This window comes from Mastigoproctus giganteus, chromosome 3, assembly GCF_048544385.1.
Source record: "Mastigoproctus giganteus isolate SK-2022 chromosome 3, ASM4854438v1, whole genome shotgun sequence".
Classification (NCBI taxonomy): domain Eukaryota; kingdom Metazoa; phylum Arthropoda; class Arachnida; order Uropygi; family Thelyphonidae; genus Mastigoproctus; species Mastigoproctus giganteus.
The window spans coordinates 81,345,491-81,364,594 of record NC_143577.1 but is presented as its reverse complement, the minus strand read 5'-3'; the positions used below and the strand labels follow the sequence as shown (position 1 = coordinate 81,364,594).

The 19,104-nt window shown below is 38.4% G+C and overlaps 1 protein-coding gene across 1 annotated transcript; it reads right to left on the bottom strand.

Annotated features, from left to right (window-relative positions):
* Nucleotides 1-850: 850 nt before the first annotated feature.
* On the bottom strand, nucleotides 851-9,229 carry LOC150088113 (juvenile hormone acid O-methyltransferase-like). Its single transcript, XM_090370576.1, has 3 exons — nucleotides 8,718-9,229; nucleotides 2,954-3,101; nucleotides 851-1,146 (listed from the first exon to the last, which is right to left on the bottom strand). The coding sequence occupies exons 1-3, from the start codon at nucleotides 9,213-9,215 to the stop codon at nucleotides 968-970; spliced, it is 825 nt and encodes a 274-aa protein (XP_090226702.1). The 5' UTR covers nucleotides 9,216-9,229; the 3' UTR covers nucleotides 851-967.
* Between the last annotated feature and the right edge of the window lie 9,875 nt (nucleotides 9,230-19,104).

Genomic DNA, 19,104 nt, shown 5'->3' with positions numbered 1-19,104 from the left:
CCTTCTGCGTAGAAATTAAACGGTATTAATAAATATGCATATTTTCTGTTCTTGGGAAACCATCATTGCTGACAAATTAACGTCATATTCTGAATCAGCACACGCAAATTCATAAATAACCAAGATGTTCAAAAACAACCTTTTTTGAAAAACTTTGTTACGTAGTGCTATGTATCGAGCGGAATGGGTACAGACGGACAGATTTTTAAATTTATTCTTTAAATTTGCCTTTCCACTTTAAGTTTGGAATCGAAAATGTTGATGATATGTTAAAAAAAAAAAATGCATTTTTCTGTGTTTGTCGATCACAATATTTCTTCATAGAGAACAATAAATCAAAATGATATTTTACTTTAAGGATCCGTCAATAAAGTTAACTGAAAGGGCTCCTTGACCAAAAAGGTTTGCGTGACACTGCTATGACTCTTACATGATTCGTTAAAAATACAGTTGTCCAAATGCATCCAATAATCAACGCAACATGGATGGACCCTCCCTCACCTTCAGAATTCAAACTTGTTTGGTCAAAAGAGAGCACACGAAATTGAACTGTTACATTAAAGTGGTTAAAATCTGTCCTCAATTACATTCAGTAATTGAGGACAGAAAAGGAAGTTTTCCATCTACAAAATTATCGTCATACGTGTGAACATGTTCATTCTTAGTCAACAAATGACAGTTCATTTCGCGCTACAGAAATTGTGACCCATGTTGTTTTAAATTGGGAATTCAAATGTCTGTCACGATGGTGATCCAGTGGAAAATGAAAGAAATTAATTTCCGTGTCGTGCCTTTGGCAAAATGACTTTATTTAAAAAAGTGTTTATAATTTCATACGTGATTTAAAAAACTTTCTTGCAATAAGCAAGCGTCCTGAATAAAAACAGATCGGAATTTGTCATCCTCGATCAAAGCAGATATTCCGAAATGTCACGTATCCACAGCTGGCGCTCTGCAGGTTCGACAATCAGCATTTCTTTCCGTGGGCCACGAGGAGTTTGTAATCGAAGGTATTGTGTGTTGTATTTTCGTTACTGCGACCTTCTCCTTTTATTTTGGCCAAGGTTGTCAGGCAGTCATCCACGTAGTCGTCTCTTAAGCTCAGAGGTATGCGATCCACGAAAGGAGAAACAGCACACAAGGCATCTACAAAAATACACAACAGTTTAAAATGTACTTTATTCCAAAAAAAAAAATTAAAAAAAAACTAAAATTTAATATTTATTGTTGTAGGGTTTTAGGTGTATCAGCAACTTGGGCTATATTGCGAGGTATATTATATAATATACCGCGCAATATAGCCCAAGGTATATAATGTCTGTAAAAGACACCACCATTGCCTTTGCATCATATCGTCCTAACCAGTTCATGTGCAGATGAGGGAGCATTAAGTTTTGCCTCACGGCTGGTCATCATAATACGGAGATCTAACTTGTTGAAAAACTCACTAAAGGGGTACCCACCCATACAATACCCCCGAAAGCAGTTCCTCTTCAGCCTTTGAAAGTAAACAATGTTCAGTGTGCGTTTTATTTTACCCAAAAAAAATGAGGCATGAACAGATTTTGTTGGTGGACTGATGTAAATCTAAATGGGCGAAAGTTATCTGTAAATAGTTCAACGGATGAAGTTTCAACCCCTTAAATGATGTGGCTTTTTCGAACATGCCATTTCAAAGAATTAAATAAATTCTAAAAACAGTTTAATGGTTTTTGGCAGAAAAACAACTTGTATTTTACCACATACTCTACAAAATATGCCTTCCCCAATTGAACAAGAAATGAGGCCATCAACGTTGACATTCGAACGATCTTGACAAAACTGACGGGTAATCCAGAAAATGTTTTCTGGAGGCGTTTTCATGACTTTCAACAACTTTATGAAATTCATATGAATGGCGGAGAGAGGAAAAAACCTACCTTGAAGGTTTGCAGGAAATTGAAACTACCAAGTACAGTATACACATACTTATATATTTGCTTATAAATGGTGATCAGCAATTATCCTGGAACTCATTTCAAATGTGTACGCCAAATGATGAATGCACGGAAAGCAATAACAGTTTAGGGGAGATAGAGGATGATAATTCTATCTAATGTTGAAGAACTGACTATGCGTGCTACTGAGCAGTCGGTAAAGTATTGAAGTGGAAATCCAGAGGTGATACCAAGCCTAAGAAACGACATTCCAGTTCGATGGATGTGTTTAGGTACAAAGGACATCTCGAAAAGGCTTACTAACCGGGTATTCTCCCAAAACAAGATGTGTCAAGGTCTTGGAGTGTTCCTCTTGGTGAATTTAGTTCACTGCCCTCAGTGGACTTAATTCATCATTTAGCGTGGAACCATGAATTAGTCGAACCAGTCTTACATTGATGTTCCGGACAATTACATGCATTCTGTATTGAGGGAGGTTTACGGAAGCTGCCCTTATATCAGCCAACACTGCATGTCGCCAAGGCCAAGGATTGTGAACACATTCTTTGAAGAGAAGAGAATAGCATCGAAACATTGCAGTGGCCAGCACGAAATTCAGACATCAAAATGAAGATATTTAGGATTAATTATAATTCAGAATTAAGGAAAGGCCAAAACTGTTCTCTTCATTAGTGGAACTCACAAGAACAGCTGCAGATCATTTTTAAATGTAAAATTTCCTCTAAAAGCAGTTTTACATAAAAAAGACAAATTGGTTGAGCATACTTAGTGTTGTCTTTACTTCTGTCAAATTAGCTGAATGGGAAAATTCGGTTAACTTCTTACAGTAGTGTTTTCTAAAAGAATCCGGATTTCAGTTTCTTGGACTGACTAACTGTCCTGCTTCAAAATGATGCCGATGTTTCTTTCAACTTTTGGAAGTATTAATAGTCGCATAGATTGTAAGGCGAACCGGTGATAAGAAACCGAGCTTTGAGAGCAATAAAGAAACTTATTAAGCAAATATTGATATTTACCTTTTAGGATATCTACACTGGGGAAGGTGAACCCAAGGTCGATTGTCTCGCACACTTCCACTTTAAGATTGTTCTCTTCCATAACTTTTGAAAATTCGAATGCTGGCTGCAAGGAGTGTTGCGTTATCGGTACGAAGTTGTCGACGTCCTGATGTGAGGTAAAAAAAAAATAATAATAAAAGATATTTTGTTTGAATTCAGTTCGTCTTTTTACATAAGGAAAAACCAAAACCAAAAGTCTGTAGCGATGAACAACAGTTAAAGAAAATAGTTGAGTGGTTCAATAATAAATTAATTAATAAAGTGACTGATTAGTCATTTTGGCTGCTTGTAGTTGTATTCCAAAGGACTCGGGGGGGGGGGGAGGCAGAAAAAAATCGACCATTCAGAAACGCGACTCCCAGAAAGCCGAAGGAATTTGAGGCTTTCTAAACAGAAGTTGCTTAACATTTCTCAGATAATTCTTCTCAGTCCAAATACTTGGAGCTAGTTTTAATCTAGGGCAAAAGCAGAAGACGCGTAATTTGCAGAAATTCGTTACTTTATCACCATGAGATCATGGATATGTCAGCGTCGTTGAATCCGCTCTAACGAATCGCGTAACATCAGAGAATTTGGTTTCATTTTAAAGAAACCAAAAATGCTGCATCCTCATTCAATATCAGCACATGGACGTCGGAGTCCATGGGAAAAGAAAAATAGGTTTTCAGAGCCACTGTACTGTCACAGAGGACAGTACAGAGTCCAGTCAGATATTATGACCCCCCCCCCCCCACGATGCAGACATCGCACACGCCTAGCAAATCATAGAGCGCACGTCTCAAGTTCACACACCGTAAGCATATAAGGCTTGATGTTTAGCATCAGTGAACACAGTAACAGCTTCTGTCATGGGCAAAGCACGCGAACTATCAGACCTGGAAAAAGGCATGATCATCGGCTATTGGGCCAGGGGTGCCAGCATTTCCGAAACAGCGGATTTTGTTAAATGCTCACATGCTGCAGTGGTGAAAGTGTATCAAGACTGGACGAATGGGACAACTTTGACCACCCGACGTGCCAGTTGTGGAGCCCCATGCGCCATTGATCCCAGAGGTGAACGTTGGCTGAAACGGTTGGTCAGGACCGATCGGCGTACTACTATTGCTCAAATGAGCCGTGAGGCCACCAAAAAGGTCTCCAACACGACAGTGCAGCGAACCCTGTTGCGCATTGAGCTACGGAGCAGACGCATGGTGACAGCACCTATGCTGACAGCCGTTCATCACAAACAACGCCGTCAGTTTGCACGGCAATACCGACACTGGACCCCGGCCGAGTGGCAACGGGTGGACTTCTCCGATGAGTCACGGTTTCTGCTCCACCGAGTGGATGGACGGTGGCGTATTAGGAGTGAAACCTCCGAGAAAAGACATAGTATATTGATGTATGTAAGGTGACACCTAGTCTTAAAGTCCACCTCCACCGTATAATCAGTATCCAGCAGAACATCTACCAATAGCAAAAAACAAGTCACTCTGCCACCGTGGAGCAAACACCAAATTGGCGATTGCCTGCCGGTGCCCATCCCTAGAGCCAAGTCTGGATCAACTATTCCTGTCCTCTACAGCCATCTGATGAAATGCCAGATAGGTGTCACCCACGAATCCTGGCTGCCCATACCAGGAATACAAACAACCAAACAAAAAAGCAAGCAGTCAGGAGTAAATCCCGCATCATCAGTTCGTGATGCCAGCAAAAAAAAAAAAAAATAAATAAATAAATAAAATATTAAAAAAAAAAACCTTCCCACTGCCTGCAAAAAAAAAAAAACTTATCTAGACTGATTCAGCCATAATCCCGCATCTTAGCAATATAAGATGCCAGCTTAAAAAAAAAAACAAGGCTGAGACAGCATAGATAAAATAAAAAAATAAATTTAATCACTGTCAATCAGAACATTAAGCTGACTCCTCTTCTGAAAAACTCCTGAAATGTCTGAAAATGCTGAAACCTATATAACAATTTATGTTCATTACCTCTGCATAAATCAACCACCACATTTACAAGATTAATTCTCATCTGATCGTAAACCGAACAATCAAATAACACATGGTCCCAAGTCTCTAAAGCCTGAAAAACACAACGCGGGTCAGACTTTATTCTTAGCTCGCACAACTTGCCCTTCAAGGATCCGTGACCGGTTAATAAGTAAGTCTCCATTCTCAAATTAAACCACTTGTTCTTCTTATAACCTACATTAAAAGTTACATCAGGAATAAATCTCCTGGTCACAGCTGTGGAGGTTTATTCCTGATGTAACTTTTAATGAGATTATAAGAACAAGTAGTTTAATTTGAGAATGGAGACTTCTTACCCGGACACGACTGTTGGCAGAAGGCAAGCTGGTGGGGGGCGGTGTTATGGTCAGGGGAATGTTTTCATGGCATGGCTTGGGTCCGCTGATATCTCTGGAGGGCACCCTGATTGCAAATGGTTACCTATCGATCGTTGCCGATTAGATACACCCGTACACGTTGACCGTGTTCCCTGGAGGAGATGGTATCTATCAGCAAGACAATGCACCATGCCATGTCGCCAGAATTGACCGTGAGTGGTTTGAGGAGCACGATGAAGACTTGAAGCTACTCCCTTGGCCACCGCATTCCTCGGATCTTAACCCAATTGAAAATCTGAGACCACCTCGATCGACACATCAGATTAAGATGGATCCTTCACCAAGGAACCTACAAGAACTCCGGGGTGCAATGCAGTCTGCATGGTTACAGATACCCGTAGCAACCTTCTGCGGATTTATTGAGTCCCTCCCACGGCGCCTGGCTGCGGGCATGTTGCGAAATCCGCATATTCTGTATACTAGGTAGGTGGTCATAATAATGTGACTGGATCCTATATATTAGCTTTGCCACTTGTCCGTCATTTGGAGCGATCCGAGTTAAACTCCCGTTGATGATCGAATGATTATAGGGCCTCAGTTTTTCATGCTACTAAAATTCAACATCAAAAAACAATTCTTCTAAAGGTCAATTTCATCTGTGGTGTAAGAAGGCAGTCTTCTTCAGAATTGGGAAGTCTAGTGAGAGCTGTTCGAGATTGAGGTGGATGGATGTATCTGGAGAGAACTGTGGAAAAACTTTCGCTCAGTATTTATCCTCGAGTCTACAGTTCAAACTTAAAGAAAACTGCTATGTCAGTTTACGTGGTTTGGTTGTTGGTACAAAGTTTATCTGAAAAAAAAAAAAAAAAAGGTATTCCATACTCGCAGTGCATATTCAATTGCAATAGAAGAAAGAGTGGCAACATTGCTTTAGATTTTATTACAGCGGAACTTAATGAAACAAAAATATTTGCAACAGCAAACATTACATCTACTCCGAGTGTTAAAAAGAACAGTTGGGATTGAATAACTGTCAAAGGTGTTGATTATTATGAGTGGTGTTTTCGATGGTGTAACTTTTGTAGATTCAAATTTAATTCCCCCAAATTAATGGATGATCATCTTGTCAAGCCTGAGGAAAAGAAAGTAAATCGCATCGCAATGAAGTCATTCCCTTGGCTGTCTGCGTTATATAACATATCTGTAAATTGCATGTGTTCTTTGGTCGATTTGCTGGACGAAAAAACAGTTTCCGGGAGAGAAAACCACTGCATTTGCCGGGCTTCGACTTTAAGCTTTGTTTTTTGACGTCGAAGTAATTAACTATTCGCAATAGCTATTTTAATATTAACAAAATAGTCCTTAGTTATGGTTCATCCTGTAAATTACCTCATTTTATCGCGCTTTGCTTTGCAATTATTGCTTTGAAAATGCAATAATTGCCTGTAACTCAAGTCAGGATTAAGAATTCTTGTTGTATTTGAAATCTTAATTAGGAATTTTAAAATTTCAAACAAAACAAAATTATTTGGTTCGTTTCAAAGTTCTTCTGTTCCCTTTTGAAGCTAAACTTCTTTTTATTATTGCATCGTTTGGGACCTTCAAGGTTAGAAGCATACCGTAAACGTCAACACCACGCTGAAACTGTAAAAATACATGTGGAGAAGCGAGCCTTGTCAAATAGTGCGAGACAAGAGAGAGTAGAGGGAAGGGGGCCTTAAAAGGGAGAGGGGAGACGAGTTGTTCTAGGTGCTTTTTACTAAACAGTCAGCTGATGACGGAGAGGCCACACGAGGATGCAAGATGAGGGAAACCAATTTTCCTAGATCATTTTATAACAAGTCACAAGCACCAATTTGCAGCGCTATTAAACCGGTGGAATACTAACCTTGAAATACGTTCAAGGTCTGCATTTGGTCCCGAGACCTTATTTTGCCATTACTATTTCACCCGATTATATTTACTACAGATATTTAAAAATATGGCAAGATGTACAAGTTAAATGTTTGCAGTGATCTATTAGGACATTCATTACACGCATATACTTTAATTTATAGATGTTTGCCATCTGAGTTATAAAATGCAACTGTTGTTCCTTTTGAAATACGATATAAAGCAAAACTCTGATCAGATAACACAAATGGAATGACCTTACCAGAAACTACTTGTAAAAGTACGCTTAGAGGAAAATAAGTATGTCGGAAAGTCGTTAAAATTCGTGCATGTGAGGGAAAGTTCAATAAGCTTTTTATTTTACAGAGAGACTGTTCATTATGGATAAAGTTACTTATTAACCGCCGGCTAGGAACAGGACAGCTACGGCAAATGAGACAATTAGCTTTGAACCAGAAAACATCCAATCCTCTATTTGATGTAACCCAGCGTGCGATGCCTCCTTGAGAGTATAGTGGTTTCGTCGCTTGAAGGAGTCTGAGTTATTTCCGTCGAAGGCTATGGAAATCTTAGTCTCTTCAGTGAAAGCTGAAGGTAGCATTCCTCAGGTGGAAGAAGGAGCAAAGCTTTTTTCGGAGTTATTCCTGTATCTTCAGCCAGCAAACATCCAATCTCGTGTGCACACTGAACGGACAATATACGACAATCTCAGAAGAGAATGGATTGGAGACTATTCCATTAAGTCTTTACGCACCTCCTTAAGATGGGTGCTATGCAGCAGAAGTTTAGTATGAACATCGCATGTTAAGCAGGATGGGATAGCGATTCAATTTCTGCTACAGCCCAGAAAGCACTTTTCTGTTTCTGCTTAGTACTCAACTATTCAGTTTCAGGACATGGAAGACACTCCATTTATCTCACCTTAAATCCAAATAGACATCAGATAAATTAGCCGTAATGTCTACTTGTTTATAAAACGAAATTTAGAGCTGTTTAGTGTTCGACTACCCAAGGGTCGAAGGAAAGGGCATCCACTTCATAGGATTTCCGAAATAACTTCCACTTCCTGTCTTCAGTTAAAATAAACCGCACTAATACCATATACTAATACTAGGATCAGGTTTTTCCTCCCTCAAAATATCCTTCTTGATAAAGGAAAGAACGAAAGATTTAAACCAAGAAGCCAAATTCATAATATTGATCATTAGATTGCAAGATTATGATAACCAAACTCCCTTCTTGATTACGAAATATCAGAAAACCCGCAGTAACAATATCGATCACTTCATACTGAAACCAGTGCGTATAGAGGAATCTTTACTCACGGTAATCAATGCAACTAACCTAGCCTTTAACTACGTTAATTTAGGTTACTTCTTAAACTGGTAATTAAGGAATATAATAATTACAGTAAATACGCTAGATATATTAGTCAGGTTATCACCTAACTAAGTGAAAAGTGGCATTTATGTCTCTTTAAAAAAGTTTACTCACCTCCATGTATTCTTTCCACTTCAGAGAAGTAGCCATTTTTTCGTGCATCTCAAATACCGGGCATTGTGCAACGAACATTAGAAGGCATTCTCCACCAGTAGTTAGCAAGTCGGATATGTTACTGAGTACAGCGGCTTGGTTTTTGATCCAATGCAAGCAGTAGAAGGAGTAGATTTTGGAGAACCTTCCCCATTTATTTCGAAACTTTTGAACGTCTCCAGAAATATCTAGAACCTCGTAGCTGATTTTGTTATCCGAGTAATGTTGGCGAGCGAAGTTGACCATTTCTTCGGATAGGTCTACGCCAACTAGGTTATGATACCGCTGACAAGCTGGAGCAAGGATGTTGTAAGTAATATTCCCAGCACCACATCCAATGTCGAGGACCATGTCGGTGTCTTCGCCCTCGCTAACTGCCGGACCGTAAGCCTGCAGAACCATCTTGGAGTCCCGGATTTGGAAAGGGTTAGACTTTGCGTACAGATCTGGGTTATTCATTGGGACTCTGATTTTAACTGAAATCAAAACATTTTCATTAGAATGTGGAGCATTATCTTTTGAATCAGTGAGAATTCAACATTGAGTTATTTACTATCTAAACAATTTCACATAAAATTCACTAGTACTTCGATTGACACCAAGAATTTTGTAAATAGCGTATACCACGTGTTTATACGTTTTACGAGTTTTATTTATATTGGGTTAGTTAAAGTTTAATATTTATACATTTGATTTGAGTTTGATGCGTGAAGAGTTTTGGAACAGGAGTTCAGGATTGAGATGTTGTGGTTGTTGAAAAGGCCGGAAGTAGAGGCGCACTCTTATTATCCAGCGACTTGAGGGTCGTTAATATATTGTAAATAGTATGTTTTTAAAACTGCTTCTATGGCAGATAGTAATGACCCACCTCCCCGATGGTTAGGGGTGGTAACTTGGTCACTGTGTATAAGTTGAATATAATTTTGCAGTGGCCGGAGTTAAATAGGTCACGCACAAGTGACGAACCTTGGTAGAATTGAAAATGAAAAAAAAAATTACACCTAAGAATTATTGCACAATAAAAGTTGATTAAAATGTATTTGTATAATGCGGAGAAAAATACATACGGAATTAAAATGTAAGTTGTGTTTTCTGGCGCAAGGGCTGCATAGGCCATATTGTGCCTCCCAAATCAATTGACTTTACATATAAAAACTTCTTGAGCAGCAGTTAGAAATGTGAGGAAGATCGTCAGTGCCAGTTTATATAAATCCTCCAACCTAATTGGTAGAATAACATGGTGAGTGCTAAAAAAATATCAAGCCGAATCATTGTGATTTTAGGAATTCACTGGCATTGTTTGTGGTAGGAAGAGATAAATGGCAGTATCATTGGAAAAGATGAATGATCTCATCCCACAGATGCCACAATATGCAGAGTTAACAAGAACACCATCTCAGTACCTGAGTAGTAATACGACTGCTTTAGAACTCGATTAGTTCTTTAGTCGCTGGTGTTTGCATTGCTTTGCCACTAAATGATTAAACCTAAAACTAGATGATTTCAGACCACGAAAAAAAAGTGTACATAATAACAAAATAGCCCACCTCTTCCCATATGGCTGCGACTGTGCTTAAACTAGGACGCCTTGTTCTGTACTCAGTTATAAAACATCCCAAAGGTATTCAATTCTGGGTTTAAAATGAAAGGTTCCCCACATTGTTCACCTCAAAACCCCTTTGAAATACCTACATACCGCAGTTTATGACAAGAAGCATTTTCAGGCCAATACAAATATTGCTCCTGTCCAAGGAATTGCCCATAATACGAGCAAAGTAGGACTGCCAATATTATAATAAACACATGCATTCATGATTTCATCGATGACAACCAGTGGAACAAGTCCAAACTACGTAAAGCAAGGCAATACTGTAACGCTACCAGTATTGAGTTTCGTTGTTGATGAATATATTATATTATATTCACCAACAACGAAACTCAATGCACAGGATAGGCACTGAGGTGCATTGCTGGGAGGCAGCTTCGTCATACGGATAGCTGAGCAATCCATTCTGTAAACTGTTTTTCTGATGGGTGTTGATCCTACCATTATTTCAGTTTATTAACTGTTTCCACAGTCAGCTTTTTTGCTTTTTAAGAATACTAAAATATATTTTAAGATCGGTTTGTCTAAATACGGAAAAAAATTCTACACTTCTGCAAGAATTTCGCCAATTCTCTATTTGGACTTAAAACTTAGCCAGTTACAGTCACTGCTGACTTGAATTAACTAAAAAAATCTCATGAGGAATCTTTCTCGACTAGACCTATAAATGGTCTGTTTTGCACTTACTATCAAATTTAGAGTTTTCTAGCTAGTAACAAAATAAAATCGCATAAAAAGAATTTAGTTAAGCAAGAAGAACATGCGATTTCTCCCACTGGGAGAAGTTGCATGTTGGTCGCATTTTTTGCATTTCAGGTGCGTATGTGCGTGGTGTGCTAAGCGCCAAAGCAACTTCGGCTATGAAGAGTCAGTATATTGTGTCTATAATTGCCTGTATTCTTCGGTTGGTTTATTCGTTAAAACATTCCAGTTTCCATTGGATGAAAGAACATGCAACCCTCGCCTGTACCGACTAATTCAGCCACGTAGTGAAAAAAGCCCATAAAAGTTACTCGCGTCTTAGCAATTACAGTTTTTCTGGGCTGTTAAAGTACATTGTTTATCGTATAGAATTGATTACTGTTTAATTAATTTTGATTTTAAAAAAGTTATACGGTTCCTTCTATGCACTAGAAATCGAACCAGACCATTCCAAATGTTATATCGAAATAACAGGAGTAGTAATGGAAAGAAAGAAACGGTTAAGAATGAACTGATCTTCTGTTCTCGTAGTTTAAGGTAATATTTATAAATATTATTAGAATATTGATTCAAACTCCTTCGCTGAATAGCTCTCTTAAAACATTCCTTTTGAATACGAAATCTCGTCTTTCAGCCTGTACTTAATAGCAAACTCACAGATGGTCATCGAGTTCAACTAATTCTAGAAAAAGAAATTCCTTATAACCAGTAAACAATATTTTTCTGATTTCAGTAGGCCTTCGCATGTAGCATTGTGGATATAGTCACAGTCCTCCCCAAGCAGGCTGGAAAATGTTCTGATTCGAATTCTTTGAATGATACGAAGAATTTTTATGGGCGTTTTAGTAAAGTGACTAAGTTCTTCTGTTTCAAAAGAGTTTCGTGTTTTGTTTTTTCATCCCGAAAACTCTAGTTTTTCATTCCGCATAAAGGCAAATCGACCACAGAATACATAAAACTTACAGATGTAATATACTGACGCTCCATAGCCTTAGTTGCTTTGGCGCTTAACACACACACGTACGCTTTCAGTAGGAATGTATCAAGATCCTCTGATAAATTCTAAGTTTATATCAATCGTTAATCAGAAGTTTGTATTTTTTAAGTAAAGCAATGAAGGAAAGTTCGAATTTTAAGTGTTCAACCCTATAGCAGCAATTTCAAAATTGACTTCAACATTATTACAGCAGCTTCAGTATTAAATTCTAGGATCTGAATCGTTAGAAATTTATCTTCAAAATTCAAAAATGATGTAATTTTAGGAATATTAAAATATTTCTGTTATGTTGCCCATAAAACCAAAATATTAATTTATTTCTCGGTATTATAAGGTAACTTATAATATATATTCTTGAAAAATATATTTACTATAAAATTCAAGCCAATTATACATACTGAGACAGGAAAAAAAAAAAAAAAAATCAACTGAAGATTCTATAAATGGATTCTTTTAACATCGTGGGAGGAATCAATGTTGCCATTTAAAACGGTTTAACAAAAACAAACCTCACCTGTTAAGAAATGAAAAAGAAACCCTTAAAGACTCCGATGTTAGCGTCCGCAACCCACGAAGAACCAGCGGATGTGAAGTAAAGAAGGAATGGCGCGATTCCTTTTATAAGTCATGACTAGGGGACACGTTAAAGACCAAGGGGAGCCTCTTGACTTCCATTGCCGAAGTTATTTTCTATTTATGTTCTGGGAAGGAGGGGTGGGGGGGAAATTGAAAAGGTCCACATCAATTTTTCATGAAGTTGGAGAGGAACATTGACAGAAGTAATCTTCTGATTGGACAGAAAAGTGGTCGCACTCTGCTCAGTGGCTCTCTAATGAACTCTGAGAACCTCCCATCTTGCGCAAACCAAGAGATACTACCGATTAATTCTGATATAGGTATGTACGTTCTTTCCAGCAAGTTATTAATAAAACATAGTGTTAGAAGCACACAGGTGAAAGGAACATTGCCAACCACTTAAAGGCGTTACGTACACTCAGTGGTATCAGAAATATCCTTACTTTACCATGATTATGTACATTACCAGTTTTACCCCTTTTTTATTTAAGCGGTCTGAATTCGAGAATTTGTGCGCACGCGTTCTAAAATCTCGTTGCGGTATTTAAGAATCCTAAGCATTTTCCCACCCTCTTCTGCAGTGGTGCTCTCTCTTACATTATGATCTGTAACCCAATTATTTTGTGCGGTATTATATGGATAATTTAAATACAGAAAATGAGAAAGTTCCCCCTTGATGTAATCCCTTTCAGTGTTCCTTTTTTACAACAAAAACTGAATTTGTTTCAAATCATCGTTTCCTTTTCACCTAAGGAATGTAACTTGTAGGTATCAGTTCTTCCCCTCACCCAGTAGTAGCAGTTTAGTCACATCTCAGTTATCCACAACATTTGTCGGTTTTCATAGCAAAATATAAACTATGGAAAACGTTACAACTGCCATAAAACCAGTGGTTTAAAATATTTACAACCTCTTAGTTCTGTTCGATGCATCCTAAAATTAACATTTCCTCTGCATCTGATTAAGAAAATATTTTATGCTAAATGTGCAACATCTCAGGAGATGTACCTTCAATTCTCTTAGAAATATACTGAAATCTAACTTTATTTATAAGCCTTACAAGTAAGTTTATTTTCATAAAATTTGTTTTAAGTATATATCTCTCTGGATTTTTAGAGGGCAAATCCCTGGATATAGTAACAAGGGTACATTACGCAAAGGCAATAACCGAGTGGTCAGGCTCGATAGTATATAAATACATGTGGTTTAAGCTCGTATGACTGCTAAATACGGTGCTGTTTCTTATATTATCTCTGTCGTGGTCCCGGAGTTTTATTTATTTTATATAGTACAATAACATCTAATTCCACCCCCCTCCCCAGTGATTTTCGATTTTCAACGTAACTTTATTTTAGGCTTTTCCCCCTTTTTCATCATTAGCTATTGAAACGCATATATACGTTCATACTCATTTAGACATGAAAAAAGACACAAACGTGTGTGCGCGCCTACTTGCGAAAGAATTGGGTAATACGAAAAGTTATAGCCAATTTTTCTTTTAATTTTGTGTCTAAATAGCAATCCAACTAGCAATATACATACTGATGACATTTGTGTTCGTGAGGGGGTTAGGGGAATATTTGTCCCAATACATATAAATGACGTTTTAAGAAAATCTATCTAATTATTTGATCAAGCTAGAAGAGTTTTAAACTCCTATTATCAAAACTTGCATCATCAGTGTTTTCGATTTGAATTCCTTCTCATCATGGAACGGTGTGTCTAAATTTCAATTTATTACAAACACACTTAATTTCTTTGCCATTTCTATATCAAAGAAATTATTCTTCGCGAAAGAGTGTTTGTAGAAATGCAAAACACCGAATATAGTCATTGCATTTACAGACTAGATTCTTTCTGATCCAATAAGTTATTGATATCTGTGGTATTATTCCATTTACAGCACTCGTATATTGTTGATTGATTCATGTCAACTTAGCCAAGTGGTCAGGAGCAGGAGTGCAGTAGCACCCGCTCTTTGAGTAGACCGGGGTTCAAGCCCCTGACTGCTAAAATACGGTCGATCTGCCAACCCGCACCGGACCAGCGTGGCAGATTATGGTCCATTTCCCTCAGCATGAATTGTTGAGGAGGCTTCCATCCTGCAGTGGGTTGATAATGGCTGCAATTTTTTGAGAAGTTTAAGGAGTTTAACATGAGAGAAGCCTTCGCGGTGGTACAAAGGATATAATCACCGTCCTCCTACTCCAGGAGTAAAACCGCCTAGTTCCAATTCCATCAATGATGTGAGAAATTTTTATGGTCTTTTTTTTTTTTTCGGACCTCGTCTGAGTTGGTCAGTGTCAGGCATGGTTCTTCTCTCCGAAACTTGAGTTTTTTCGTCCAGAAAATAGCAAAAACCGACCGAAGAACAGACACAAATACAGACATAGCCTTATTTGCTTTGGTGCTTAACCAAAGTGCTAAACGTGCACGTAACATAAGTTTTATCAAATTTATGTTATTTATTGGAACAAGAAGACGTCTAGAAGCTACAAATCACTGTCGGGGAAGGCATGCATAAATCCATGGTTCAATGGTAGCTAGTTTGCTATTTTCTGCTTCGAGCTGGTCAAGTTTTATGGTGATTGGAATGAAAGGAATTTGCTCAGTTGATGACCAGTTTTATTACTGTTAACTGAACTGCAGCGTAAAGCATGCTAACCTCTGTTACTGGGTTACAGAAAGTCGGTAACGCTGGCTAGTACCCTTCTCTTTGGCATACTTCTCACAGAGCATACTTGGTAGAATCGCCGTCCTCCCCACGCAGGGTGGAAAAGACCTGAGTTCGAATCACGTCGGTGTCTTGAGAAATTTTTATGTGCCTTTTTGGAAAGCGGCTGAATTAGTTGGTCCGAGGCGAGGGTAGCATGTCTTCTCGCCCAGCAAACAACAGATCGACCACAGAACACACTAAATTTACGGACAACATATACAGCCTAATTCGCTAATATGCCTAAAACCCTATAAAAAACAAACAAAACGAAACTTTCTCTCTGGTTAATCATCACGGATTTTGAAAGCGATGTACCTTTCAGATCTTTAATTTGGACCATTTAGTGCAAGGCACTCTTCAGGTAAATCAGCCGTCAATACTCTCATTGACTTCATAATGTTTTAAGTGGTCCGAATAAAATTTCGGTGTTTTACCTTCAAGAGGCTTCTTGTTAGAAAATATCAAATGATACTATCAGCATTTGCAACTATAAAAAACAGAAAATACTTGCTGTGCACGAGAAGTGAGGTTTTTAGGTGTACCAATACTTTACTGATATTTCTTGTAGGATGAGCTTCAAGCATACATGGTACGAATTACACTGTTTTCTAGTATTAGATTAAAACTGCATTTATTTACCTTAATGACATCAGATCGTCTGCCTCGCAGATGCACGAAACATTTCATTGCAAACATAGTTGACCCAAGTTGCCTTCTCTCCCAATCTTTTTCTTTAGCTGTCGTCCCGAAAAAGTTTTAACAGAAGTAATTGGAAAAAGTAAATTACTGCTGGAACTTAAAAAGTGCTAAGCCTAACGCAATTCGACATACTCTCTTTTAAACGAGGGCACAACACATATTTGCAATGCAACTACAGAGAAAAACAGAAAACGTACCTTACAATCCTTGCAGAACTACTCCACTACGATCCGGAACAGTTTGTTGATGTATTCTACCAACAATCACGAGATCCCAAGCTGTCCCAATGCACGCAGTCTCTCTTTTTCTCCCTCTCTCGTAGCTCATTGGCCCACGTGACCGAAAATGTCCCTGAATGGCCTCTCCCCGTGTTCGTTCCCTCGAATGAAGACCGTTATCATCGCCTTCAAGTGTGGTAATTTTATGGGGATCGTTCCGCGAATCCCAAAGAGGTGAAATATTAAGAGATCCCAGTGATATTTCTCTTTTTTATAAATAAAATGTTTCATTATAAAAAGAAAACATCAAAACTTACTTAAAAGACCCTTTTTCTCAGAAACTGCTAAATTGGCAAACAAAATACTTGCTGAGTGATTGTAGAGTTGATTGTTGACAAAGGACAAAAGCATTTTACAAATATAAAAAGTAAATATAGCAAGAAAGTTAACTGGTATGGTGAAAATTAGAACTTCATTTTACGTCAAGGTATAAAGGTATTGGGTACTCTTACTGATATATTCTATACAGTGTTTAAGAAGTTTTTAAGAAACAGCATCAATAATTCTGTAACCAAAGAACATGGGACAACTTTTATTTATACACTTCTTTAAATCGGGAGACCTTTTGCACATTTGTCTTGACTTCCCATAGAACAATTTTTGATTCGCTCAAAGATATCGAAATGGTCACAATCAGTGTCACAGGCAGAAACGCGGACTTCCCAAAACTATTGTGGGTTCAAGACACGATTAATAGTTGGAAATGGACTATGAAGCAATAGATACTTATAGTACGCGAATACTTAATGCGTTATAGGGCGGTTAAGTCCGCTTCTAATTTCAATATCTTGTGGGTCGGAAATTGCATTGAATTTGCCAGCACCTATGGTCAACCATCTTGAAATATCGTTCTGTTGACGAGTTAGTTCTGTCGTGTAGGCGGCGGTCTTCAAATTATCCCATAAATAGAAGTCTATAGATTTAAATCGACGTCAGCGAAATGCTCGTGCAACAGGACAGTCTCAAACTAAAGTCGTAAAGGTGCTTGGCGTTCAACTAATCTCTAACCGAATCGCTAAACTTCGCTAGTGGTCCAACAAACTCTCCCCTACATGCTGGCTGGTACCCTCCGTGAGAGTACAGTGGTTTAGTCACTTGTTTGGACAGACGTTGGTTCGAGATCCTTCGATAACTTCAGGAATTTCTAAGGGCCTCTTTAAGGGGGAGGGGTGGGTAGACGATCTCAGGCAGATGGAGTAGGGGTGTTCCCCCGTGTGTTGTTTCGGATTTTTCAGCCTGCATAATATGCAAATCACCATCGTTTTTTTTTTTTTTTTTCAATGTGAACTCCTATTCATACAGACAAATCACAATATGCTCTCAGTAGTTAATGCACTATTTAAATAGCAAAAACAAAGGTATATATGCATGGAGTGCTCTTCGTACAAAAATACGTGGCAACTAAACGCCCAAGAGACTAATTCCGGGATCTGTGCAACCAAATTCAGTACAATCACTTGCATTGCTGCTCTCGGATGATGATGTTGCCTTCAGTGTCTGAACGACCAGGACATATAATGATCTTATTTTCCTTTATTCTCTCCTTCATTTTTGTTTAGATTTAAGGATGAGGGTAGACGATCTCATGTAGAGGTGTAGGAGTTTTCTTCCGAGAAATGAGAGTTTTGCTCACAATTGTACATCTTAGGATATGCAGTACTGTTATCCATTCACACACCCATCTACTTCTCTACATCTACCTGTCTTTTGCCATTCTCTTCAACCCTTATCCACCTCTCAATTCATCTTTCTTTTTTTTTTTTTATGAAAACTCCAAAGACGAGAGGTTTTAGAACCTATAGTACTTAGTACCGTGCTTGAGTTGGAGGTTGAGAAGACGAAAGAAGATATTTGTTGACATTGGACTTGAACTTCTGTAGACTAATTTTCAGAAAATACGTATGAAGGAAGGTTGTTCCAGAAATCGGCAGTTGAATGATTAAATGAGGAGGATGAAAAGTTGGTTCAGTGATTTTGAAGTTGGAGAGTAAACGGATGTTCGCTGGTGGCGGCACATGTTTGGACTGTTTGAAAGAGACAGCGGGAATAATAGAAGCCAATTCAGAAGAACAGTGCCCATGGAAGTATCTGTAGAAGAGGCATGCAGCAGAAACAGTACGTCTATGAGACAGGGAGTGGAGAGACTCTGTTAGAGAGGAGTCATTAATTAACCTAACTGCCCTCTTCTGAATGGAATCAAGAAGCCTGAGAGAGGTTTTGGGGGGCACCGCCCCAAATGTAGGGACAATATTTCATGGTAGGGCAGATTTGCGATTTATACAGAGTGAACAGCTGTTTGGAAGAAAAGTAACGCCGAGAGCGAAAGACAAAACCAAGTTTTTTAGATGCAGAGGAAGCAATATTTGTAATGTGCTTGTGCCAAGAGAGATTAGAAGTCAGGATAATCCCCAAAAGAGATATATAATTTTGCCAAGAAACCGGAGTGTCACCAAAGATAAGCATAGGAGCAGAAGAATCCCTTTTTTGCGAGATATAAGACAAGACTGAGTTTTAGAAGGATTGAAATCAACTAAGTTGTCTGTGCTCCACTGGAGAATTACCTGAAGATCGGCATTTAAGGAATTAGTAGCAGATTTTCGAGAAGTTGAAGCTGATTGAGCAGGACAAGGTTTCTCAAAATGGAAAGTCGAATGCAATGTGCTATCATTGGCAAAACTGTGGATAGGTTTTCCAGTCAATGGAAGAAGGTCATTAATATAAACGAGGAAAAGAGTGGAGGACACCAGCATTAGTGGAGAAGTTAGAAGATAGAG